At 39.1% G+C, this 26,561-nt stretch overlaps 1 protein-coding gene across 4 annotated transcripts in view; it reads left to right on the top strand.

The window, feature by feature from the left end:
• Positions 1–25,605, top strand: part of ARHGAP6 (Rho GTPase activating protein 6) — a 351,199-nt gene extending 325,594 nt beyond the window's left edge. For all 4 annotated transcript variants that reach the window (XM_067296516.1, XM_067296526.1, XM_067296534.1 and 1 more), the window contains exons 7-13: positions 2,177–2,327; positions 3,492–3,640; positions 6,913–7,092; positions 12,613–12,710; positions 19,713–19,975; positions 21,625–21,705; positions 22,526–25,605. In XM_067296516.1, coding sequence (XP_067152617.1) covers positions 2,177–2,327; positions 3,492–3,640; positions 6,913–7,092; positions 12,613–12,710; positions 19,713–19,975; positions 21,625–21,705; positions 22,526–23,232 — 1,629 coding nt within the window. In that variant the 3' untranslated portion in view covers positions 23,233–25,605. The remainder of the gene's footprint in view (positions 1–2,176; positions 2,328–3,491; positions 3,641–6,912; positions 7,093–12,612; positions 12,711–19,712; positions 19,976–21,624; positions 21,706–22,525) is intronic.
• The last annotated feature ends 956 nt before the right edge of the window (positions 25,606–26,561 follow it).

Genomic DNA, 26,561 nt, shown 5'->3' with positions numbered 1-26,561 from the left:
TAGTTTTTCTTGTATAGAAAGTAGGCATAGTTTTGCTCTCCTCACTCCCCTAGGTAGAAAACATCCAATTTCAACTGCATTTTATTGCAATAAATAAATAAGTAAATAAATGTGCCAGCAGGGTTTGTGGTTGCTGAGCAGGGAAAGAAAATCTAGAGCAAGCATGTCTGTTACGAACGACTGTAGAGCTTTTTCACGTTCAGTGGGGTGTAGGACAAAGATTCCCGCGCTAGTGCTGGCTCCGAGTGCTACATGCGGTACGGCTGCATGCTAGGTACTACCATGTGCCCGGAAAAGATATAGTTGCGTGAGCAGAGCAATGCTGCTAAGCAGAGGGAGGGCAGTCCTCCCCACAGGGCCTGACTGCTTGAGTGCTGCTGGCTGCTGCCTCTCCCAGCCATGATGTCCTCAGCTCCCACATCTTACACGCCGATGGGTGCTCTAGTTCCCCAAGGGCACTTTCCAAAAGTATTCACTGTGATTGAAGTCCACCAGACTTAAGGTTTAAACATAGAAATATATGGCTTTTCACAGCTGTCATACCTCAGCCTGAAACGTGTCCCTGTTCCACAGATGATTATTTGATATCGTGCTAATTATGGCATCCCTCTAGGCCTCATGGGGCTAACAGATCAGAAGTGCTATATTCAAGGCTTTAGCAGCAATTTATGATTCAGACAGCTATTTAGGAAGTCCAAATTCCTGATGCAGTGCTAATCTGTTTTCTCAGTTGCTTTTGTAGCTGTGCAGGTGCAGTCCTGTGGATGGAGGTAATTGATGGTGCTCCACAGTGATGTTCCACATTTGCCACCAAACTGCAAGAAAAAATCCTAGTCATCATAACATAATTATTGATCATTAATTATGATAAACTATTCATGATTATTAGTATTGATGATATTAATAGTAATCTTATTCAACAAATTAGAAAGGAGACTCCAGCTTTTACAGAATGCCTTTCGCACCCAATACAGAAGGCACACATGCAACAGAAAATAGGAGATTTTCTACATTCCTGCACCCAATCTACATGCACATAGATTTGCCTGTGATCAGGATTTGCCACAGATTGTCACAAACACATAGTTTGTTTATGTTTTACCTTCTTTCTTCCCTACAATGTGTCTTTAATATATCTTAATCCTGCTAAAGGAGGCTGGTATCTGAAATTTCCTGTTGTTCAGTTAGATTTAGCTATAATTATTCTCAAGAGAAGATATATGTGAGATCATGATTCCTCATAGTATCAGCAAAGATAAGAAATTTTGCTTGGAAGTAGTTTTAAAACTTCTTCACTATTTTCAAAATGAACATGACAGTAGGAAATGGAGCTCTTGGCTTGAAAAAAGAATGTGCCAAATTCTGGTATTGGTGCTGGGAAATCTCTCCAGAAAGACAGGTTTTATCTTTTCATAAGGCATGTCAGATGTGGGAGAGTAATTTCTTCTGCCTTTGAGAAGTTTGATGCCTTTGACTTGCACAGTATTTTGTCTGGGAACTGTAGCTGGAAAAATAGCAGTAGCTCATGATGGTTTTAGTTTGGTGTTTGCTAACTCCCTAGTGGTGATCAGTTAGCGAATATAACTAAATCAGGAAAGTGGAACAGGATGTGTGTGTGGACAAGTGCCATGAAGTCTTAGTGAACCTGGGTACTTACTGCTTATGTTCAAATACCATTTTAATTCACAAAAGAAATGTGAGTTTGGTGGCCTTTAACACTGTCTTACTATTCTTATTTATGTTTTGGTACAAAACCATATACATTACAAAATGTGCCTTTTAGTCTTTTTAGACTGATCCTGAGATCTTGGGACAATGCAGTAAGATACAAGAAAGCCTGTCTTGCAGTTTTCCTCATTCTCCCTGGCTTCTGCCTGGGATATTAATCTCACATTTCTACAGAAATTAAATTTACTTATGTGCCTTTTTTTCATAAAAAGTGCCATATATTAGTTGTAAAGAAGTATTTTATTACAGTCCAGTATAAACTTTAAATTCTGTGTGAGAGAATAAGCATCAATTAGACATCAATTATATCTTTGACCTTACCAAAAACTAGTCTTCTGCAATCTGGAAAGCGTAAATGGGTAAATCTACATCTGAAAAGATTTCTCTGTTGGAACATACTAATTGGGACAATGAGGAGTGACTGTTTTTTTGTCATGATCTTTTTCAGTTACGGGAAGAGTTTGACCGAGGCATAGATGTTGTGTTAGACGAAGAGCACAGCATTCATGACGTTGCTGCTTTATTAAAGGAATTTCTACGTGACATGCCTGACCCACTTCTCACCAGAGAACTTTACACACCTTTCATCAACACTCTCTGTGAGCTTTGCAGCATCTTGATTTACCGGTTTTCAGAAGTTTAGCTCTCTGAATTCTGTAATCGCCACTATCCATATTATGTTTTCTGCGCATTTAATTCCCTAGCCTTGGTTCACTCCAAATATTTGTATGTTATAATTTGCTAAGGTCTTTCCATGGTTTTCATGCTGTGTAAGTGTAGCCCAGAAAACTAGAACAACATAGATTTCACTTATATCTATTGATACATATTTTTATATTTGTACATAGGATGTGATTCATGTGATTTATTAAACCCTGATCCTGTCATTGATTCTGCAGTAGCAGATGACAGAATCCCATTTGAATCCTGTTACCTTAGCATCATTAATGCTTTTAATTTTTGTAGCTGTTCACTGAACAAAATTCCAGTCTGGTTTCAAAAATCTAGCTTCAAAAGTTCAAGTTTCATGATAATTAATGGTCCTCAGAGCCTTCGTATTACATACTCCCAAACATGTTGGCTCATGCTAACAGCTGGTTGCAGACTTTCACAAATTTGGGAGAAAATAAACTTGGACCCTTCAAGCTTAAGCTGCTCTTGGTATGTGTTCTTCATACTCTTTTGAGGCCTCATGTGTGAGAGATCCTGGCTTTGCCCCACCTTGCTACTGGCTACCATTGCATTTTAGATGGTTAAAGTGATGGTGGTTGAAGAGACTACAGAAAGTACAGAATTTCCTTGCTCTTTCTAGTTGCTTTTCCAGTTTCTCAGTCCCACTGTAAGGCATAAAATGGTAAGAAAACCAATTTTAAATGGCTAAAGCATAAACTGGATTGGAATGCTTCCAAAAGGTGTCCTGTATAACAGTAGCTATACCTAAATGAATGTAGAAAATCAAACCAAATTTTTGTGTTCAGTGACAGTGATGGAGTGTGGAACATGGGTTTTCAGCTCCCCTGTAGATTGGGAAAAGCTCATGTGAACCTGTGAGCAAAAATCTGACAAGCCAAAACAAAAATCCTGTGGCAATATTTGTTATGGTTTTGATATTTCCTTAAAATTTTCTTTCTTCTGGCATTATAAGGAAAATGATCCATAAACAAATCTATTCTTATACCTTCCTTTGGGTTGGGAACAGTATATTTGTTCTGCTTTTAGGTTAGTTGGAGTGCTTTTCTTAGAATGTATTTTTTCCCTCTTAGTATTAGAGCCAGATGAACAGCTAAGCACCTTACAGCTTCTCATTTATCTCCTACCTCCCTGTAACTGTGATACCCTACACCGACTGCTGCAGTTCCTCTCCACAGTGGCAGGCCACGCAGAAGACACCACAGACAAAGATGGCCAAGAGGTGAGTGCAGGTCACTTATGTCCCTTGACGCTGCTTAATTAACAGTATAAAAAGAGTTCTTTAAAGCTGCGATACAATCACGATGGTGTCATACCCCTGAAAGATGGGAGAGTTTTAATATTCTTGCTCGCATATTTGCCATTTAGTTGTTTACTACACTGTGTTCTTAGGGCTGTATGACTTTAGTTTTTGTATGATTTAATCAGTAAGGCATCCATCACTTCCTTTGGGAGATACACAGCCTGACAGACTTTGTTGTTATGTTATCTATCCTTTTTTTCCCCTTGTTTTATCCTATTATATTCTATGGAAAAAATATTCTCACACAAAAGCATAAGGCATTCAAGGGTAGGCTTTTTCATTGTCTCTTCATTCTCTGCTATTCCTTTCTTTTATGACCTTTGGGCATAGCAGTTCATTTCTCTGTTCCTTTGGTTTCCCTGTGTGCACTGGGCAATGAGGAATAAAAAATAAAAGACAGGAGCTCCAGCTCTCCCCCTTCCACCTGATGGACTTAGTAACTAGAGGGAGTCAGGTCCATCATTGCCTGGTTTCCTTCTGTCCTCCTTACTCTTGCCTTTTGGACCAAGTTCAACAGAAAGGTTGGAGTGCACCCATCCCAAGGAGACAAGAATACACATGACTATGTGGCTTAGGAGTACTCCTGGGCATTGAGACTTGTGCATTTGAGCCCCTCACACCAAGAAGATCTGAAAATCCAGACTTCTCATTTTCTACTAGGAAAATGCTTTAAGCAGTGGGCTGCTCTGCAAAAGGTAGCAGCTGTAATATTTCTGAATGAGATGGATACAGTCTATCAGTGCTTGACAAAATTGTACCGGTTTGTCTCCCTGAGGGACTTCTCTGTCCTCTGAGCTGCAACAGAAACTAAGGTATTTGAGTCACTTGCCTGAGCAAGTTACTTCTGAGACGCTGTCAAAAATCCTAGAGAATGTTGTCTTCCAAATGAAGAACCCTGATGACTTCTCTCAATTTTGGACACCTTTATGAGTTGGTTGTGATTTAAGAGCAGGCACTTTGAGACTGAATTTTGCCCAATTTCTGCCTGAAGTCCTAACTTTCAAATGTGCTGGATATGACTTGAAGGCCTTTTTCGTTTTAAAACCCACTTTAAATGCTATTATTTGCATTCGCAGCAAGGAGTTGGTAGAAAACTACACCACTGTAATGGAAGACATTTAAAAAGAGCAGACTGTGATAATTTTACTGTGCTAAAATGTTGCATATCTATGAGAGCTAAGGTTGTGTTCCCTCTGATCCAGCAAAGAGTTCCCTGTTGGTTCAGGAATGTGCCCAAGAGGATCTTATTGCAGGGCTAGGGGCTGATGCTGCTTAGGAGAGTTGGTTTGGCACCACAGCTGTAATACAGACATTTTCATTCCCCTTCACAGTACATCAGCTCTGCTACAGGTACTTTGGCAAGATGAATTTATGTGAGCCATCTTGGCAGTATTGTAAACATAAGGAATATTATGTGCAATTGGATATCTTTTATAGATAATACACTATTCTGCTTGCAATTATTTAAGCTATTCATTAATGATTAAGTGAATAAAGGCATACAGGGCAAGAGAAAGTGTTTTATTGGACTGTTTGCTATCACTGGAAGAAAAGCAGACAAGCTTTGGCACACAGGCCCTTCTTCCAAGAGCCCTTCTCTCACCCAGATGAAGACAGATGACTAACTTCAATAAAGTGACTCATTCAGTTAATTTCAGTGGATATGTTTACACCATTTTTTAAGGGATGCCCTGAGGCTGCCCTTAAGATGAGACTCACTGTTTGTGCAGACTGCCCACAGATGCGGATCCAGGCACAGCCAGAGGCTGCCCCTGGCACGCTCCAGGCTCCACCTGCCTGTGCATCCTTGGTGGCTCAGTACTCTGACAGTATTCGTGCCCAGGCAGGCCATCCTGAAGGCAGCCGGGTGCCTGGTGCCGCGCAAACCAGGGAGGGTGCCATGCTCACAACCGTGCCGGGTGAATCTCTCAGCTGAAAGCTGGCACTTTTATTGTGACTGCTGACACATCTGCTTAGGCAGGTATCTTTTCAAGATTACATCATGGTCCCACCAATTAAAAAAAAACAAAAACAAAAACTCATTTTACCAACGTCTCTATGCAATCTATTTGAAGTCTGTAAAAAATAAATGAGGTAAAGTTGGTTTGTGGTTTTACATTCAACATTCAGTAAATGGCCAGCAACAAAAGGATTAAAATATTGTTTGAAAAGATTCATTTTGTGCCAGTCATTTCTTGACATGCTGTTTTCTTACCTCTTTTATTTTGTGCTTTGTTCTGTTTTTTTTTTAATTAATTAATTAGTTCAAATGTAACTGAAACAAGTGAAAAATAGCTCTTTTTTTCTTCTTTAAAAAAAGCCTGCAAGAAGTATTGTCAACAGCTGAAATTCACTTAGAGTCTTATATAGTCAAACTGCTGGCAGCTTCTTCTGCATTCCCAGAATAGCAACCAAGTAGAGACAGAGAGAGGAAGCATGTGACCCTTGCTTTTTGCCATGTTAAAAGAATAGCAGAAGAGCAAAAAAGAAGTATTATAATGACAAATTTGGCAATGAAAATTTTGGTTTAAAATATGTTGTATTACATATTTTTTCAAATCATTTCTGCCTAGTCTAATATTTATACCAGCCTTCTAACTCCTCTCAAATCAGGTGACTATTGCTTCTTTGAATACAGAGTTGTAAAAGTAGAAGAAAGTAAAAAATAAAAACCCAACGAAACATTCGGCATGTTCCAGGAAACAACAACAAAAAAACAACTAATGAAAATAAAAAGTATGGTCCTCAATATTCTAAGCTGTTTAATTTCTCAAAGTTAGAAAATTGTGCTTTTCATTGCTCTATTTGAAATCATCAGTACTATTTGGAAAAGCCAGTAATTTTCAGTATTTGGTCTTAAGAAACAGTAATGTGTTGAGGTAGTCAACTGGAAGGGTGTTCCCTTAATTCAAATGAAGTATGCTACTGCTGCAGTTCAGGGAGTTAAGAGCAGGGAGCATTTTCACCCTCTGCTGCTCCAGTCCATTTGTAAATCTGTCCAGAAAATCCATGTTGCTTATTGCAGAGATGTACAAAGTGTTCCAACATTTACAAAAGTTGTTCATTTTCTGTTTTACCCAGTACACATTTTTGGTTTTTGTGAATGAACCATCTGCCAAATGTTCTCTGTGCGTGTATATACATACGTATCTGTATACGTCAGACCTCCTTATTTATACTCTGTTTTCTAGATTACTGGGAACAAAATGACATCACTCAACCTGGCTACAATCTTTGGCCCTAACCTGTTGCACAAGCAGAAATCTACAGACAAAGAATTCACAGTTCAGAGTTCAGCTCGAGCGGAAGAGAGTACTGCTATCATAGCTGTTGTACAAAAGATGATTGAAAACTATGAAGCCCTTTTCATGGTAGGTGGATGTTTCTTCATGTTACTCCTATGCATTTCAGACTTCAAATGAGCAAATACCTGGCTGGTATTAAAATAGACCACAATGAAAAACTGTGGAAACTGTGTTAAATGAGTGGTGATTAGAATTAGTAAGCAGACAAAATATCCTTATATCAAGGAGAATGCTTTGCAGTAAGGAATAATATTAAAAGTGGATACTTGCATCTTGACCAGAATGGTTTCTATGTAGATAAAATATATTCTTAGACAATTTCTCTGTGGAAAAGATGAAATTGTGTACTAAACCAGCCTTGCTCATTAGCTTTGAAGAAAAGACTGAAAGTGCTCTTTCACCTCTCAGTTTCAGAAGTTGGGGGACCGTTCTGCTCCTCAGGGTAATGAGATCCTTAGCTAAAGTAAGGAGTGACCTTCCTCAGTCAAAGACTTTCTTGTTGGTTGGATGGGGAGAAAAGGCAAAGCTCTCTTATTTGCCAGTTGCACAGGAGGAGTAAAGCGTAAACCTGTGTAGTTTCTGGGTTCTGTTCTCTTGCTGAAGGGAGAAAGTTCTTGATATAACAGAAGATGTCCTTGAACCTGGACATGTTTTTGCCAAATAATTCCTACATGCTGTTGCCTGATGAAGATGCAGCTAAGTTGAACTGTGTTCCTGGTGCCTAGCAGTGTCCAGGACAGTTCATTCTATGGCCTTATCTTTTTCTCTTATTGTCTCTAAAATTATTAGTCAGCTTAGCATGATTAGCCTGAGGCAGAGAGTGCCTTCCTCTGGGGTAGCAGAAGCTAGTCGGACTTAGTGGTGGGTACCATCCTGTCTTCTTTTTAGTAGACATAAATGTCGTAACAAAAACTTAAGTCTTGAAAAAATGAAAATAGTTTGGTTTGTTGTGTCTTGTAACTAAGCAGCACTGGATGAGATGTAGAGGTGATCAGTTCCCAAAGCCAGAAGAAGAATGAAGACTACTCTGGAAACCTCCTTCAGTGCTTTAGCAAAACTGGGTGCTAGATAGAAAGTCAGGGACAGAAGATAGACAAACCCGGACTGTGGGCACTGAGGACTGACGGATGTAGTACTGTAAGGGCAAGGTGCCTACCAGATTTCAGCAGAGAGAAGAGCATGAGAAAGCAATCATGAGCCCTGTCTGTTTAGCCTGATCTTAGCCTCAGATGAACTTTGTGGTTTTGTCACCTTTTCCTTCACGCTGTATTGCCTTTCATTATATCCTTTGCATTATTTTTATTCTTGTTCCAGTGAGACACTCAGAAATCTTTTTTCTTATTTCTTTTTAATGCTTCTCACAGTTTGGGAAAATTCTAAGTGCTGTTTTTCCTTCCACAGCAAAAAAAGTAACAGAGTTTCACTTCTGTGAGAAGTTCTGCTTTTCCAGAGCATGTCTGGCATTGATAATTTTGTTACAGCAAGTTTAAAATAATACTTGAATAAGTATTCTTTTTTTTATTTCTCTTTATAAACATTTTATGGAACAGCCTCATCTCAGCACATAATACTTTAGGCACACATTCTGACTTTTAATGTGGAAAGGGTGGGGCCTAGGGCTGGACTAACCTACATATGGACTCTTAATTGTGACAGATTTATTCCTCCATCTCTTCAGTGCTTGGATTTTTATCTGAAGTTTACATGCGGTGTGGAAGAAATAGAAGGAGTTCTCTTCTGTTTTCTGGAGTAGCTTTTTCAGAGTGTGGAGAGAGATTAAAATCTGTGGATATGGATTTCAATCTAAGAGGCTAGCTGCATGTGAGAGAAAGGCAAACCTAACTCAGATGTTCTCCTGAGAGCTGGAATACACTGATGGGGAGTTGTCAGGCATGTCCAACAGATGAGCATCCCTGGGTACTTCTGCTCTTCCCAGTGCCATAGTTTAGCAAACAACTTGGCAAAGCCTGTTTTCTGGATTCATGTCTAGACTCACCCATGATACTTGATACGTACGATTGTGTCAAATTGCTTCTAGTTACTGTTTCATAAAGCTTCTACCAGGGTTTACTTTTAACTTTTTAGTGTTTTGTTAGGCAGCACAGAGAGACTTTGTATTCTGAAGACGGTTATGCCGGTGCCTCCTTTGGTAATTGATGCATTGATAGGAAAAGATCTGTACATTTGTTTGTAATAAAACCGATCACTTGAAATCAGGCAGCAGCAAGTTGTTTCCCAAACCCATAGGAGTGGGGCCAAGCCAGGACTGCTGTTTATACTTGACGTTTGTACTACTTACAAAAAGAGAAACATCTGGACTGGAGCATTCAGCTACAGCTATAACCTACAATGTATTATTGCCAAGGTGTTTTTGTGTTTTGTTTTGTTTTGTTTTCCTATTATTTATGTGTTGGGGGGAAGTTGTAAAGCTCTGACAGGCTTCAGCATTGAAACCGGAGACACATTTGTGAAATAAAACCTTGGAAATCAGGATGTATTATGTAGCCTAGACCACAAACATCAGAATGATTCTGACTTATTGGGTCAGGAAGGTTGTGTTTGTCAGAAGAACCCAGATTACCAGGGGCTGTTTATATTTCTAAAATGAGTTCAAGCAATTCTCATTAACATCAGCGATATGCAAATATGTGGATTTAGCAGACAAGATGGATTCTTGCCTTGCTTCATTGCTGTTCAGGACTTCCCTCTCCAGTTCCTATCAATTACAGTGAGTCTTAGGGATGCATAAAAATGTTGTGCAGGAATGTGCAAATGACTTTTTTGTCAGTCTCTGAACTAAGAGCCTAGCAGCTGGATATGGAGAGGCAGAACTCAACCACACACTTTGCCTCATTTTCTTGGTCTTGGCATGGGGGATGAAGAGAAAAAGGGCTTATGGTTATGCATTCAGCAGCTCAGTCATGCATTTACATCCCCCTGCTCCCAAATCAAGTCCTGCTGCGAAGAAGCAGGAGTACATAGTGCCTGAAATCTCTTATTTTTGTTGTCAATGGCTACTGTGGGGAGGCCATCACAGACTGCCTCTCTGTGCCACCTCAGCAGCACCAAGGCAGGAGGTCGAGGGTCCCTTGTTCTGTGCTCAAATGCAACAGCTGTGACCTCTGTGTAGCACCCACATCTCACCATAGCTCCTCCCCTCCACTCCGTAGGAGCCCGGACAGTCCCAGAAGCCTCTGATCAGTCCCAGGATGTTCTCAGCAGCTGCAGCAGCTGTTATTTCAGCAGTGCCTTGGTTTCCCATGTGTTCTTAACCTTCTGTCCATTAACCTTAAGTTTCATCCATCTACTCAGCCACAACTGCCAGTTGAGGAATTATTGCAGCTCTGTAACATCTTCCAGAGATACCCATATAGGAGTTCCCCATAAGCTTAAGTTTAAAATTACAGGTATATTATTTCTACATTTGTAAGTTAGTTAATTAAACTGGAGTAAATTGATCCACAGGAAGAAACCCAAACCCCAGCAGCTAGCAAGGAGACCATCCATACAAATCCAGTTGAGGGATCATAGATTAAAATGGCCCCATTCATTTAAATAAAAACCCTGTAACTTGTTCTCAGATGTCCTCAGTGTGCTGAAACTTTTTTCGTGTTTACTTTTATGGAACAGAATACTTTTGTCAATAATGCAAAATGTATATTTGTTTTGTTGAAAAAGTCCATTTAGTAGATTCTTATATGTTTAGCAGCTTGATTCTAAACTGGATAGTAAGTTACACACAGAAAGATGTGAACTCTGGTTTACCCTCAAATTTTATCTGGAGTGAATTCCATTTTACAGAAATGCTGTCTAAATTGAGAAGTCACAGGGTGACAGGTTCCCAAAAATGTATTCCTATAAAAAGAAGATAATTTATTTAAAGACTGGTATATAAATGCCCATCAGGAAGATATTTTTCCAGCTTAGTCGCCAAATATAAAACTAAAAAAATGGAAGACAAAAAGTCATAGGTGGTTACACATATTTTTCATAGAGATTTTGGATCAATTTGAATTAAATGATGCATATCTTCATTTATTTCCAAATTATTTCCTCTCTTTTAAAAAATGTGCCCAATCTGTAACTTAACACCCTAAATACCTCCCAAACCAAGGTATTCCCCTGAGGAATCTATTAGTAATTCTATTCCTATTTCCCAGTAAATGTCAGGGAGAACAAATGGACCGTGCAGTGTGACCTGAAGGTCAAGAGATTTAGATTCTGACAAATTGCATCCAGAAGCAGATGGCACAGTTGACCCCTTGCTGAGACTGTTGTGCCTCCGGTTCCATCCATCATAGGTGAACCTGGGCTGTTAGTTCAAGTTTCTCAGATGGTTTCATCTGTTTCAATCTTGTGAAGGGTGAGCTGAATGTTCCAGTGTGATGGGGACAAACCCATTTAAGACTTGATGAGACTCATGTAAAATGCAGCTGGAAGCACAAAGCTCACTTGGGGCGGTTTTGGAGTGCCATTCCTGTTACCTGCCCAGGAGATGTTGCCATATCCTGCAGCAGCTGAAGCCATCAAGTGTTTTTAAAGTTTATCTCCATAGAAAGCACTTTAGAGAGAACTGGCAAATTAGAAGGCCAAACTCCAGATGAAGATGGCACAATTTCTGACTGAACTTGTCGCTGCTACCCGAAAACCAAACTGGCTGGAGATCCAACAGAATCTACTTGTAAACCTGAGTTATGGGTAGACAAACTCTGTAATTTAAGCAAATTTATGTCAGACAGGCAGATTAGTGATGACCATCTGTGCTATAAACACATCTCCCTAGTGCAGTAGTCAAAGGTACCTGATGGTCTGTGTGTAACTAAAATAGTGCGGCTTCAGAGGGCTAGAAACTCCATTTTGCTGTGTGATTAATGCCACTGAAGAATAATCCATGGAACAAAAATACTCAAAGTGCTCAAGTTCTGATAGTGTATAAGCAGAATTTAAGTGCTACCTAGACCCCAGGATTTGGCCATATGAACATTAAATACTTTTGAGTCTTGATTTAGAAAAATGCTGACTTACAGCAAATCTCACCAAAATGAAGCAACTGGAGAAGTTTGGAGATGGAACAGTCACTGTTAATTTTACATTTGAGAGGGATATAAATAAGAGAAATGCCATAGAATACAGATGAAGAAACTTTTTCCTTCCTGTGTAATTACATTTCACATACAAGTTTCTAAAAGAAGAGATGTAAGGTCATTTGGAATAGAAATTCATAAATGTCCACACATTTTTGAAAGGGGATGTAAGGTGAGGATGTTGAACTGGAGCTTTTGAGACTGCAATACACAAATAATCCCATTGTTGTTTGCAGATATAATGCCAAAGTGTAGTGGACAGCAATGGAATATTCAACAGTAATTAGTATTTGACATCATTGTTGTACAAAGTGATCTTTAGTCCTACTTATACTTGTTACATGAAATTTCTCTTTTAGGTGGAAGCTTGTGAATATTTATTTAATATACTCTCTATAAATGTGCTTGTATTTGATCTTTTAGAGTAAACATAGTGCCAAAATGAGTGTATGTGAAAGAATATTCATCTCTAATTAAATATTTTATGTTGTTGTCTTCATAGGTTTCCCCTGACCTACAGAATGAAGTGCTTATTAGCCTGTTAGAGACTGACCCGGATGTTGTGGACTATTTGTTGAGGAGGAAAGCTTCCCAGTCATCGTGAGTAATCTGTTTTTTCATCATCTCTGTTTCTACTGGGAATTTCTATCTCCCACTGGAAGTGTTCAAAAGGTTCTAGTTTTCCACAGCTCTTACGCACTCTCTATAGCGGAGTAGAAATATGCTCCCCATTGCACTGACTCTGCCAAAGAAATTACAACTCTTGTACAGTGTTTTCTAAAGACAAATCTTGTTTCCTGATTCAAAGAAAAGATTGCATTCTGCTGCAGAGAACACAGAATTACATGTACATAAAAATATTCAGTGCACTATTATCTGACAGGATGTATTCTAGTGATCTGCTGGTTCACTTCTTGGGTTTGTTGTTGTCTGGTGCCTTCAGTAACAGGAGGCTTGTATTAGTGTCCTTGAAACACACCCCAGAGTGCCTTAACAGAATCACAGCTAGCCCCTCGACCAGGTTGTTGTTCTCTTCCTACTGTATACACTTCCGACGGAAACAGGACATTGTAAACAAGGCGACTGCTGCAACATAAGGGATATGGAGAGTCTTTGGACCTTATTTAATCATATGCTTTGTGAAAGATAAAAAGAGAAAAAAAAACGCACCAGTCGCTATTGCAGTTATGATACATAATATATTCCAACTTTATGTATGGTGTATGTAAGCCTACACCCATGTGCCTTAATGCTATGACTTTGTACATTTGGATTAACAGGATTCCTGACTTTCTCACAGGACACACAGTCATTGCCTTTATTCTAGTGAGTCCCAATATACCAGACCCTAAAATCACAAAATTTGACAAGGTTGCTTTAAGTCATTTTAAAGAGGTTCCTGAGACTCTAAACTCTCTGGGACAGATTGGATTTTATCTTCCTGTGTGTGGAAAGTGTCTAGCATGTTCAGAACACAATTAAATTTGAATTTCTACAGTCTATTAGCTATGATTTTTTTTCTCTCCCTCTGAACATTATACAGTTGGATGTAACATACTAGTGTGCCTAGCTTTACAGGAAGAGGTATGAAAGAGTGTAATTACCATGTGGGGGGGAAAAAGCCTTCTTTAATTATGAAAATTGAAAAAAATGCAGAATGTGTTGTGTGTTTTAAAGGATTTTATTGACCTATTGGCTTAACCACATGAGCGTATAACGTGCAGTAGCAAATTATCACATATCATCTGATCTGTGGTAACTGTGTGTGTTTTCTTAGTGTACCACAAATACAAAGTAATTTCAGTTAGCTTATCTCTGACTGACAAAACTATCCGTGTATATTTAGTTCACAATAAATGCAGGATAATTAGGGTTACCTTTCCTATTTTCACACTTGTTTCACATTTGCCATGGGCTAAGACCACGATTAGGAGAGAGACTGCAGATCATGTGATATACGGTAATATGGTACACTGTAGAGGCTTCTTTGTTTAAGCCTGTGGTTTGGAATGATTGTGTTATTTCAAATTCAAGCCCATCAAAAACTTCATGCTAGATTTCACCATCTATATACTATGGAGATGCACAATTGTCTCACATGTGGATACATGTACTAATTGAGCGTAACATTATGTCACAAACCATTGTGGATGTAACAGATTTTTATTAGATCTTGCTCAGAGTAGTCTTTAAGTTAATTGACTTTTCCCTGAGCTTCCTTGCTTTTCAGCCAACTTGCACACCTACTGGAGAAAATGGATCTTCTGTGCAAAGCTGGTTACAACTGACAAAGAGTTTTTGTAAGAAAAGGTTACTAAACCAAATAGGAACCTATAGCTATTCTAGTACCTATTTATTGTATTTTCAGTAATGGGCAGATTGAAATATCACTGAGATAGGAAAAACTGTCATTTTTCTTCTGCTCTGCTATCATGTAAGTGATTTATTCTTAATGTTAATGAAATTTGTTTTCACTGTGATTGCAACTTCTTTGTTAAGATATTCTGGTCAATTAGAGGGACTGTTGCTTAGTCTTACTGGCTAGGAGTGCGATGCTCTTAAGAGATGAATCCATTTCAGAATATAATCTCAATTTTGTGGCTACAGACAACCATTTTTTTGGTTATTTTTCCTGTAAGAAAGTGTGAGGTAACAGAGAACAAGAAGATTTGCCTAACTTTCATAAAATAAGCCTTCAAAACACGTCTATACTACTGATGGGATTTTGCTGATCATGTGCTCAAGATTAGATTCCAAATTTGGATTCCTGGAGTGGAAAACTTTGCATAGTCTTGAGACAATCTTTGTCAGAAAAGAAGCTGTTCAGCTTCATAACATAGTGTGTGGAAACAACTTCAAGACTTTCTTCTCATACTAATTTTTCTGAAGGTCCTGCTTCCTCAGTTGCCCTCACATCTCTGCTTTTGATGCCATTACAACTGCCCTCTTGGCTCTAATCTAATAAAAAACACAATCTCTTTTCCTCCTCCAAGGACAACAAATCAGATGTACCTTATCGTCCACTTCTCTTAAGAGTTGAGCGTCATGAATGATGTGTCAGGGAGCTTATGGAAGTCGGTCATGGTAAAGCACTAATTGCTATTGGCAGCAATTATAAAGTCTGCTTTTGTGGATGACTTTCCCAACTTTTTTGTATGTTGGCTTGATGACAATGGAACTTGGGGTTTCCAGCTGTAAGATGAAGCTTCTTTAAACTACCACAAAATAAAATCTATTTCTTATGATTATTTGTTGTTTATCATAGTTAGTAGTCCTCTTAGAGTAAATGTGTTTCAAAGTCAGAGATTTTTCAAGTACTTTTGGATGGTGATGATGGGTTTTAGTCCATCCTAACCTGTGGCACAAAGATGAGGCCATACAGTAGGCTATATGGTATGCATCAACACAAGGTTTTCAAGGCTGCAAAGGCTCCCTGAATCACTGAGGCTTCTATCCTGCTAGAGTAGCAGACACATCATAATCCCGTAATAATCCATTTTGTTGCTGGCACATGTGTTACAAATATATGTGGAAATTGAAATTGCTCCTGCATGCTGCCAAGCCATTGCATTCTGTGAGTTGCCTCTTGTACAGCAAAACTCTTTTCCCTCATAGAAGCCTTAAGGTAAAGCAGGAATGGTTATCTTCCAAAACCAAAATGGATTTTCCTGTTTCAATGATGCCAGTAGAAACACAGGAATATCCTCAGCAGAAGTAATTATTAACATTTTTGCAGTTCAGCCATGCTAGTAGACTGCGGTGGAAAACATAAATTCAGAAGGATGCCAATTACAAAAGAAAAAAAGGTGACTCCTTCATAGCATAGTTGAGTTTTGGTTTGGAATTTGAAATAGTATTTTTGAACAAATGTGGCATAGGCTACTTTAGTAACTTTCAAAACTTGCAGTCTGATGCTGAAGTTATATGTAACAATTTTTTTATCCTTAATCTACTTCATAACCTGTAGAAGATATTTTACCCTGGCTTTTCATTTCTCACATTTAATAATAGATAATCTTCTATTATTCTTTGAGGAGTCCATGATCTGACTTTATTCATAGACTGCATACAGGAGAGCATGTATACTGAGTAGTATTTACATTTACCTCCAAATTTTTTTTCTCCAGTGTGTGGGTGGAGTGTCCCACAACTACCTAAGGGAAGGTTAATTTTGAATTTTAGGAAATAACCATTTGCTAATGAACTCAAACTCTAAACCAAGCATATGCAGAAGCTTTGTTTTAAGGAATATGTGGGAATTCGTTCTTTATTTGGAAAAATCTGGGCTGACGTCTTTTGCAAATTATGTTTTATGTTGTCATTAATAAGTATCTTAAAACTGAAAATATGAGATCAATTTCCAAGTTCAAACTATTTTATCTATTTATACATATAGTAGTTTCTTATAGTAATATTGGTCAAGTCTATGAGCATTTTATTTCATTTTTAAAACTGTTTTTTCTCAACAAGTTTGAAAATGATACTACATATAAATAATTGCATGGATTTGCTAGCAGACACTGTAAAAGAGGATAGAAACTTGAACATTTGGACCTTTCCAAAGACTTGACAGTTTCCATTTAAGTAGATTTGTATCAGGAGCTCTGTCTTGAGAAGAGGTAGACTATAACAGATCATTCAAGGTAAGACATTAATGCAGTATTTCACAAAGCTCAAATTTATGTTCCCACATTATTTCATTTGCATTTCCCTTTTCCCTTCATTCCTTGTGTTACCTTGCCATGCCTAAATGGTGGTATAACTGTCTTTGCCCTGTGCAGTATAGTTAGGTTTTGATACTGCAAAGATTTACATGTGGTAAGCTTTACTGGCTTCACTGTTAGTGTAAAGTAGATTCGTGTGTTAACAGGACAAGAAAGCTGGAGAGAGAAACATATGTTCGTAGGAAATCTACAGATATTGACGGTTCTCCCCTTTCCTCTCAGGCCTTCTTGACTCTTCTAGAATTCCTGAGACATTGCTTAAATGTTTCTCTTCTTAACTCACACTCACTGCACAATTTTTTTCAAAACTTAGGAGAGAAAAGGATTAAGGGACAAAAGAGAGAAAAAGAAGGAAGGAGATTGATTTGTGTTATAGTTTTATATACTTCAAAGACAGTAACTCTTCAGTATGTGGCTATTTATAAATTATTTCACCTTAGGAACATCTTCAGCTAGGAGGTGGCTGAAATTCCTATGCTTACATAGTTGAGGCATGCTTTACAGGGTTTTTTTTAATGAGTCCCCAACATTACTGTACTAACCACACTGGAGGGCCTAGGTCAACTCTACTTAGCCAAAATGGCGGCTCTGGTTTTGTGAACTGGCACAAGTTAGAGTTCAGGATCAGTTCAGGGATAGATTCCTTGCTGGTAGTTAACTAGGAGTAACCTTAATTAATTCAATCCCCACACTTTATGGTTGCTTTTATACTGAAGAATGGGAATGCTGAAAAACATAATTATTATTGTGTTTGGTGCATATATTTTATGTTTTGGGACACAGCAGATGTAAATCTGCCAGAAAAAAAAAAAACAGCTTGAAAGTGGTGATAAGTTTTGTCACTATTTGTGTATTAATCTTTAGTCTGCTGTGACTAGGCTGTCTTACCACCGTATATTTTCTTTATTTTCCTTCTTCAGTTTTATTTCATTTGTCTGGAAAGAGGGCTATTGTTCCATAACAAATAATGTGCTTTGGCTGCTCACTCAGTTCAAGCTCTCTTTGGCTTTGATTCTGAGGAGGGCCAACTTTTTTCAGTACACGTTACAAGAATGAGCCACTGTGGTATCACACGTAATTAGAGCAGATATTAATGGGAGGTCACTGAGAGAAGTGTTTGACTCAGGAGAAAAATAAGCAACAGATAAGCATCTAAGAAACCAAGATCAAGGTTCAGAGAAATGAAAAATGAATAATAAAAGACATAAATTAAGGAGGACCAATAAGAGAAAAGTATGTTTGTTTACAGAGTATTTTTACATAGTCACTTGAAGCTTCAGTGACTCCCAGCATGCCTGCTATCTAAGTAGTAAACTATAACAGTTCAAGAGATCTCTGTAGCGAAAGGAGTGATGCACTTCACTCGTAAGAGGGAAGCAGCACTACGTTTATTGCAGTAAGACAGCAACTTAACAAAGCTCAATCGTAAATAAGAATGATTTAACGAGGTTCAATTGGCAAGGTTCACTCAGTTATTTACTGCAGGAAGGACAGGGTCAGATGCGTGTGCAACGGAGACCCTCCCATTGAGTCACGAGGTTCAGAATGGACCCTCTTGCTTTCTAAACTCCTTCAGAGAGGAGCCTAGGTGCGGCTGGATCCAGTCCTAGTCCCAGACTTGGTCAACGGTTCGTATCTAAAGGAGTGTGTGCGAAGGAAACCCTCCTGTTGAGTCATGAGGTTCAGGCTTGACCCCTTGCTTTCTAAACTCCTTCGGAGAGGAGCTTAGGTGCGGCTGGATCCGATCCTAGTCTCAGACTTGGTCAACGGTTTATGTCTAAGGGATTATGTGTGCAATTAGTCAGAGATATAACTCAGCAAAGTTTCACGAAGTTCGCAAAAGTTCAGCATGCTATTAATCACTTACCGAGGATCCGTCGTGGGTAAGGAATCTCTCGACCTCGAGAAGTAACCTTGAGAGGCATCCCTGCTCAAGGGGAGGTTCTGCAGTGCAGCCCGCTGCCTTGCAGGAGAGCTCAATGGGCTCTGGGCTGCCCCCTCTTTATGGGGGGGAGATGATTGACTCATAGTCATATTTGCATACTAGACGGGCCTTAGTTGGTGCATGCTCAACTAGCCCCTACATACGTGCTGTTTACAGGGAGGTCAGGTTGAGGGGGAGAGAGCACATCAGTGGGGGGAAAGGAGCACACCATCACAATCTCCTTCAGTTTTCTCCACACGCTTTAAAACTGAGAGTTTTCTCTGTAAGCCTGGGCTGTAATTTTTGGTGTGGTCATTTTTTGCCTTTTTTTGGTCAAAAAGGCAGGCTGTGGTGTTGGCGATGTAAAAAGTAAAATGGTAGAAGAGGCTTTAGAAGTTATCAACTGAGCCAGTTGTTTGTTTCCCCCATCAGAAATCCTATACATATATCTGGCTCTCCTCTGTAGAATATTTACCTTGTGATGTCTCTAGAAGAGCGTCCTTGCCACAGTGTGAGATGATCTAAGTTTCTGATTTCTCTGATGTGTATTACTTAGAATGGAAGAAGGGATTTTACCATACCATTTATCATCTAACTAATCTTCCCTAACGTGTCCTCAGATTTATTGTTGCAACAAGCAAAATTGTCAAGGTAACATAAGGAATTGATTCACTGTTTAATTTCCTGTGGTGAACTGTGCAACTGTGTGGGTTTTGTTTTCTTTCTTTCTTGGCAGCATCATCTTTTGATTTTTAGTGGCCTCTGCTGGCCACTTCATGGCAGAAGTTTTACTCATGGAAAATTCACTCCATATTGCTTTTGAAGTGTTTTCATTTCAGCAGTTGTGATCATATTTCTATATTTACTTTCATCTGTATGATATCAAACTGCACCTGTAGCTGTAACCATAAAGCATCTTTCATTGACAGTAGTTTGTTTATCAAAATCTCGCAGAAGCCCTGAGATGCTGCGGTCAGAAGGCTCCTCCTCCACGGGTGGAAGACATTCTTCCACAGACTCCAACAAAGCTTCAAGCGGAGATGTCTCCCCTTATGACAACAACTCCCCGGTACTGTCTGAACGCTCGCTGGTGGCGACGCAAGAAGAGGTTGCCCTCAGTCCAGACAAGCTGTACAAGGTACCTGAACAGTACACTCTGGTTGGTCATTTGCAGCCTAAGACAAAAGAGAATTCTTCTGCACCACAGGCTGGAAAAGGTAGAGTATATCCTACTTGTGTTCCGCTTTCTCAGTGAACGATGGTTATTTCTAAAATAATTTAAAAGTGTCTTCTCTCTAATGTCAGCTATTGGGAATGTAGGAGCAGTAGTGTAAGAACCTCACAAGACATGGCTGACCAACTTCCCTTCTTTATGGTGTGCCTTACGGCGCTGTGCTCAACCCTCCTTCTTAGCTCAGCCAGCAGTCGAGGTGCTTTTGGTATGGCATTTCTCAGAAGCTGGAGCTATTTTTTAAGAAAATAAAACTCTACAAATCCTGCTCTTCAGCCTTTTTGTGACAGCATGGCAGAGACTTATCTCTAGTCCTGCTCAGTAGGTTTTACATCTGAGAGGTTATGCTCCAGACTTCGGGAAAATCTGAGACTTAAAGACTTCCAAGGTTCCAAATTTGAAAAGGATGTCCTCAACTCCATGTCTTCAGATGACAGCTGTACAGCTTTACATCTGTTACCAATTACACACCTAGCAATACTAGTGCAGGGTTCCATAATTTCCATACCTATATAGGGGGTGCACACCTGAATGGTATCTTCTATAAAAACCTGTGGTTTAAGCTGACAGCTGATCAGCACTTCAGGATGCTTTTCAGTTAAAAATGTCAAAATAATTGATAAATCAGTTCATGAAATGCATGTATGTTGAGCCAAACTTTAAGGACTGTTTAGTTCTTAGGGATACAGATAGACTTTTGGTGGTATTTTTAAAACTATTTTACTTTAGAGGTACTGGTTAGGGACTTAAATTCCTTTGGAATGGATGAGATTTAGACTATTATCTCAGTTAGATGCTTTATAAATGCCACTGGGCATTTGTCTTCTGTGTTACGTATCTGAATCTCTGAATAGCTTTCAAAATTTGATCAGGTTTCTAGTAAGTTATGAACAGGAAATAATATAAAGTTTTAATGTATTAACCATCTTTTGGTTAATATGCATGACTATGATACTGGAGCATGAAGAATTAGGAAATCTCTTTACTGCCAGAGGGAATCAGCAAAAGGCATGAAACAATTATAATCCAGCGCAATGCCTGATGTGTGCTTTTCATTAAAACTCTGATAAGTGGCAGCACTTTCTTGTAAGAACCAAGTGACATTGCAGGTAGATAGAGCATACCTTACAGTGACCGCTTTGTAGCTTTCTGTGCCTTCTTGTTCATGTCTCTGTAAGTTTGCAACAGTGTACTGTAGATTATCTTCTTTGCTTGCTGGGCTGCCTGAGAGAGCTTTGTCATTCTTTCTGGTGAAAAGCACACAAACTAACTTCTGTTTATCAAAGCCTCCTATTCTTGTTCAAATTTTGCCATTGACTTCAGGAAGGCAGTGGACTTGACGAAAATTCTACTCTTACAGCAAATTCAGGTATCTTGCCCATGTAGAACTCACAGAATTCGTTACAGAATCTAAGCCTAAAACACCAATTAACATCAATACATTAGGTGTGTTTGTGCCAGATGCACAGTAAGCCAGATGCTAGTATATGTTAACAACTCTGATATCTTACATAAAGCTTATCTTAGTTTAACTTATTATTCCATTCGTAACTTATTATTCCATTCGTATGTTTCTAAGTAATGCCTCTAAAGGGATTGATTAATTATTTTCTTCCGGCTCTTTTTGCTATTTAGATGTTTCAGAGGATCATTTTGATATCTGGGGTACCTGGCATTCAACGCTGAAAAGCGCTTGCAAAGATCCAGCAATGACAGGTCAGATATTTCTCAGAAGTTTTAAGCCCAAATCTAGTAAAGATACAAATGCATTCCTAGCTTTATACTCTTTGAGAAATCCCAGTGAAACCAGTGGGAGAATTCATGTTGCCCAGTGTTAAACACATACGTAAACCACTTATAAGATCTTGAACTTCATTTGTTTTTGAAAGGTTGATATTCAATAAAATACAGAGAAGCAGAATGGTTATACAAATGCAACAACATTTCAAACTGTCACAAGATAATTTAAAAAGTCATTTTAAAATTACTTTTAAAAGTTTTATGTCGTTCTGAAAGAAGGTAGAAGCCTTATGGGGATTTGAGAGCACTCGCAGTAATGACATAAGCACGGCCCGTGAGGTTGGAAGGCCGGGGTTCTGGCTGTGCCTCTGGCCAGTGCAGCCTTGACAAGTCACCAGCCCTTTCTGCCTTTGCTTTTCTCCCATCTGCACCCACGTCATAGAGGAACTGTGAGATTAAAACACTTTCTCCTGTTCCAGCATTTGGAAGATATTAAGTACCATGGGGCTTTATGTAAGAGTGAAGTACTAAAGTCACCCAGTCATATAATAGACATGGTTCAGAGCATAAATGTTAGAGATTGCTGAGTGTGGTAGCCTGACAGATGCAGGGCTGCTGCTCCAAGTCCCCAGGTTCAGCCAGTAGCGAGGCTGCAATCCTGTCATTGCAGAGCCGGGCAATTAAAACCCCCCGCTCTCTTCTACTGTATGACACAGGGAACAGGCAGTAACTTGTAAAGTGTCCTTCAAATGATTATGTGGCAGACTGATGTTCTCTTTCTCGCTCTGGCCCCCAGGTTCTTACGGAAACATTTACGAAAGTAGCTTGCTGCGACCCGGACAGTGCTCTCTTTCCCAAGGGAACCTCTCCATGTATTCTCCTCGGTGGCAGGGCAGCTCCTCCGAATTGGACAGCGGCAGGCAGGTCATGCGAAGGAGTCAAACCACGGCCGCCATTCCCGAATGTAAGCTCCATCCCACGGTGTCTCGGGTGTGCAGTAACCCGCAGATCGACACGGGCAGCAGGAGTTCAGACCAGTCACCTTCAAAAGCTGAGCGGCATTTGACTTTAAGCAGCGCGGAGGACCTCATTGAGCATGACTCGAAGCCGGGCTGTTTGCAAAGTTCAGCCAAGGCTTCCTACAGCAAAGAGAGGCCGCCCCCGCCATACCCCGGCCCCGCCAAAACGAGCGCTGCACCGTCGCAGCGACCGAGCGTCTCCTCCACGCTGCACTCCTTGTGGAAGCATCAGAGACCAGGCAAAGGTTCAGGGACCAGAGCAGCGGCAGGGCCTGCAGCCCCGGCGCCCGCCCTGGCCACCTCCAGGCGGGAGCGGCCGGCCCCGCAGACCCCGGTGGCTAACGTCTATTCCACGGCAGCTCATATGCAGAACAGTAAAAACGTCTCCGAGCCAGACTGGCATGACTGGCAAAGAGAGAGGTGGCAAATCTGGGAGCTCTTATCCGCTGATAACCCTGACGCCCTCCCGGAAACCCTCGTATGATCGGACTCTGCAGAACTGCCGGTCAGACCTATGCCTCCCTCTCATAGGAAAACAACAGTGACATTGGAAAACAGGGGAGCTGGCTTGTTTTATACCAACTAAATTACATTTAATTTTTTTTTTAACTTTGTTCACTTTAATTTCTTAACAGCACTGTCCAGCAGTCCATTTACAAATACAGTACGTTCCTGTTTTGCAGCAAGCTTTTAAGAGAGAAAAACAAGATGAAAATTTTAGTCTAATAACGCTGTATGCATACACTGTGTATAAGATAAAACTATTGCTTCGATGTTGCTAAAAGTGTATTTATATATCTGCAGGTCTGATGGTTGTATATTCTGTAATGGGTCTTGTATGATAATCATATTATGTTTTCATATGCAGATGTCAATCAATCATGACTGCTCTTTTTTTTAAATCACTGCACTTATGTTACCGTGATATGCATTGGAATTCTATAGAAGGTGCACAAGCTGGTTTCTGTGCTTATAAAAAAAACTGTTAAAGGGGGAAGTAGTCCTTCTTTTCACTGCCTATGGAAAAACACTAAAATAGAGTGGAACATGAAAAGCCATATATTTTATAAGGGTAGTAGTGAGCTAGGGGCGAAAATACCAAATATTTTTTCTTATAAATATATTTGCAAACAAAATTAAAATTTGATACAAGATTGTAAAAATATTTTTTTAGATTCTGATAGGAAGCAATTCAGAGAATCAGTTAAAAGCGAGGCCGTGCCTAAAACAACTAAAAGATGTAGTGCAAAGATCTGCCATCCCAGTCTAGAAGAACAGCAATTTTATGTATACAGGATATAATATATATATTTATAAATGTGTGATTTTATATATTGTTCTAAAAGAATAAACTGGAATCCAAATTAGAAATCCAGTGTTAGAAAATCAAACCCAATAAATTGAATTGTGTAATAACTGAGAAAGAATATGGCTTTTCCTTTAAAATAACAAAGCTTCAGCATTAAGAAAGTTAGACAAAGCAGAAAGAAAAACTTTAAAGACAGAAGTATACTTACAAAAGGGAGTCACACAGAATTTCAGAAATGAATATGACATTTGGAGAAGTTCACAGCTGCTTTTCTATAAATATTGTGCCAAAGTCTGAGGAAATAATTGTACTTCGTCAATAACTGTATGTTGCATTGTTAAAAGTTGATGTTGCACACATTCTGGTGTTTTTAAGTTGCAAAAATGTTTATGGCCAGCAGGTGGCAATGTACTTCAGTATTCTAGGAGAATTTATCACTTGATAAGGGAAAGTGTATCATATCAAAAAAAATTTTTATAAAACATACTAGTCTTAATGGAGTTGAAGACTTATTCAGTGATGTTGTCTTTAAGTTCTATCTTGTGCCGTAATGACGGAATAAAAAGCTAAGTAAAATAATGAGCATATTTTTGCTCTTTTTTTTGAAATTAGGGTTATGTAAAAAATGGATTCATTTTATTACATTTCTTGAGTACATATTTCAAAAACATTCAGAAGGCTTGGGAACTTAATAACCACTTTCAAATATGACTAACATGTGCAATAACTAAGGTTTTACTTGAGTTTTGGGTTTAAAATACATCATAAAAAAAGCCTGCCCATCATCTCCATTTTACCAAGTAATAAGATAATAGCACCAACCCAAAAGAAAAGGAGCAGGATTTGGACTTTGTTCATTGTATTACTGTCAGGCTGGTCAGCTCTTTTTTTGAATACTGCATTCAAAACAAATCTGAGCTCTGTGCTTGTGGTTGTTGTAAGACTTTTCCAAATAGTATCTAGATGCTAGATGTGATAGGAAAAGGTTCTTGCATGTAGCTTTTTGCAGCAACTATCTGTTATTTTATTACCAAAAAAAACAAATCCCGATATAAAAGATAGTGGAAAGCAAGGGCACAAAAGAGCTCTCGCAAGCAATCTTCAGGACTTGCTCTTGTCTCAAAGTCATTCCAGGCTTGATGCATATTTGCTACAGTGAATTAAACCTCCTTAGTAGTCTTCAAAAAAAGGCATAGTATAAATCCTCCTGCAAAAGATGTGCTATTGTCTAGATATCCATCCCTCCATTTTAAATCCCTTTCTAACTATAGAAGCACCTGCACATTTAAACATTTTTTAGTGACTTACAGTGACGTCTCAGCTTCATAAAGAGATTGCTTTTCACCAATACCTATCTCTGTATATATCTGTATATATGTGTATATTACCATCTATATGGAGTTTATGCAAAAATAAGAGGACAAAAATGCAAATCACTGCTGGAGGACAACCTTGACTGCACACATTTCAGTATACAGTGACTTGGAAGAAAATAGATACGGAATAAATTTTGATGAATTAAAAATAACACTTGCCAAGTTTACATCATTTCTGTCTGTTATTTTCATCTGAACAGAACAGAGTGAAATTATTACAGGCATTTAGGAGTGTCAAGTTGTCCCTCTTGCATACATATCTAAGACCCAGCACTTTCCTGTTCCCACAGAAGGGTTATTCTGGCTGTTTAAATTTAGGTAGCTTTGTGGGAAGTTTAGGCTTTTCAGCAATACATGCTAGGGGCAGAGCTGCGCTAGAGCTAAAGCCCTTTTGCTTTAGGTGGAGGTTTGGGAGACTATTAGACTTAGGCAAACCTCTCTGAGGAAAAAGTAACATTTTGAAAAGTCTATCAAAGTGTCTAGCAGACCTGCATCCTCCTCGCTCCCTTCTTCACTCCCCTGCCCTCCCTGCCCCCCCCAACCCCCAAAGAACAAAACCAGCAAAAAAAAAAAAAAAAAAGGCAAAAAAGCAAAACAAAACATAGTGAGCTGTTTGAAACTCCCTGAGAAGGAAGTGTTTATAACAGGAAGTACTGGAACATAGGAAGAATAAGTATGTGAAATAGTAGTCACCGGTACTGGATAAAGTTTGGAGTTTATACAGCTGGGGTGATATGTAAGGCCCTCTTTCCCTTACCAGGTCCAGAAGTTGGTGGTGTCTGGAGTCTGAAGGAAGATTTTCATGCCTGTAGTGTAGGAAAGGAGAGTAGAGAAGACCTCATTATAAAGGAGAAGTTCTGGCCAAAGGCTATAGTGATGTGTAAACACATGTCAACATCCTGAAGCCAAAGTAGTTTGTAATGAAACATGTATGGCACACTAAATCTAGCATTACTAAAACCCAAACTTTCTTTAAAAAACACCATTTTGACTTGATTAAAAGCAAGTCAATGAAACTAGAAAAATGTTATTTTATCATCCACATTTAGGACAATGAAGGTCCATATTCCAAGGTAAAAGTCTATGATTCAGAGAGCCAGTGTTTTATAGCAGCATCTGGAATCATTC

Source organism: Apteryx mantelli, chromosome 1, assembly GCF_036417845.1.
Source record: "Apteryx mantelli isolate bAptMan1 chromosome 1, bAptMan1.hap1, whole genome shotgun sequence".
NCBI lineage: Eukaryota > Metazoa > Chordata > Aves > Apterygiformes > Apterygidae > Apteryx > Apteryx mantelli.
Note: the sequence above shows the minus strand (reverse complement) of the source record. Positions and strands in the feature narration are given on the sequence as shown.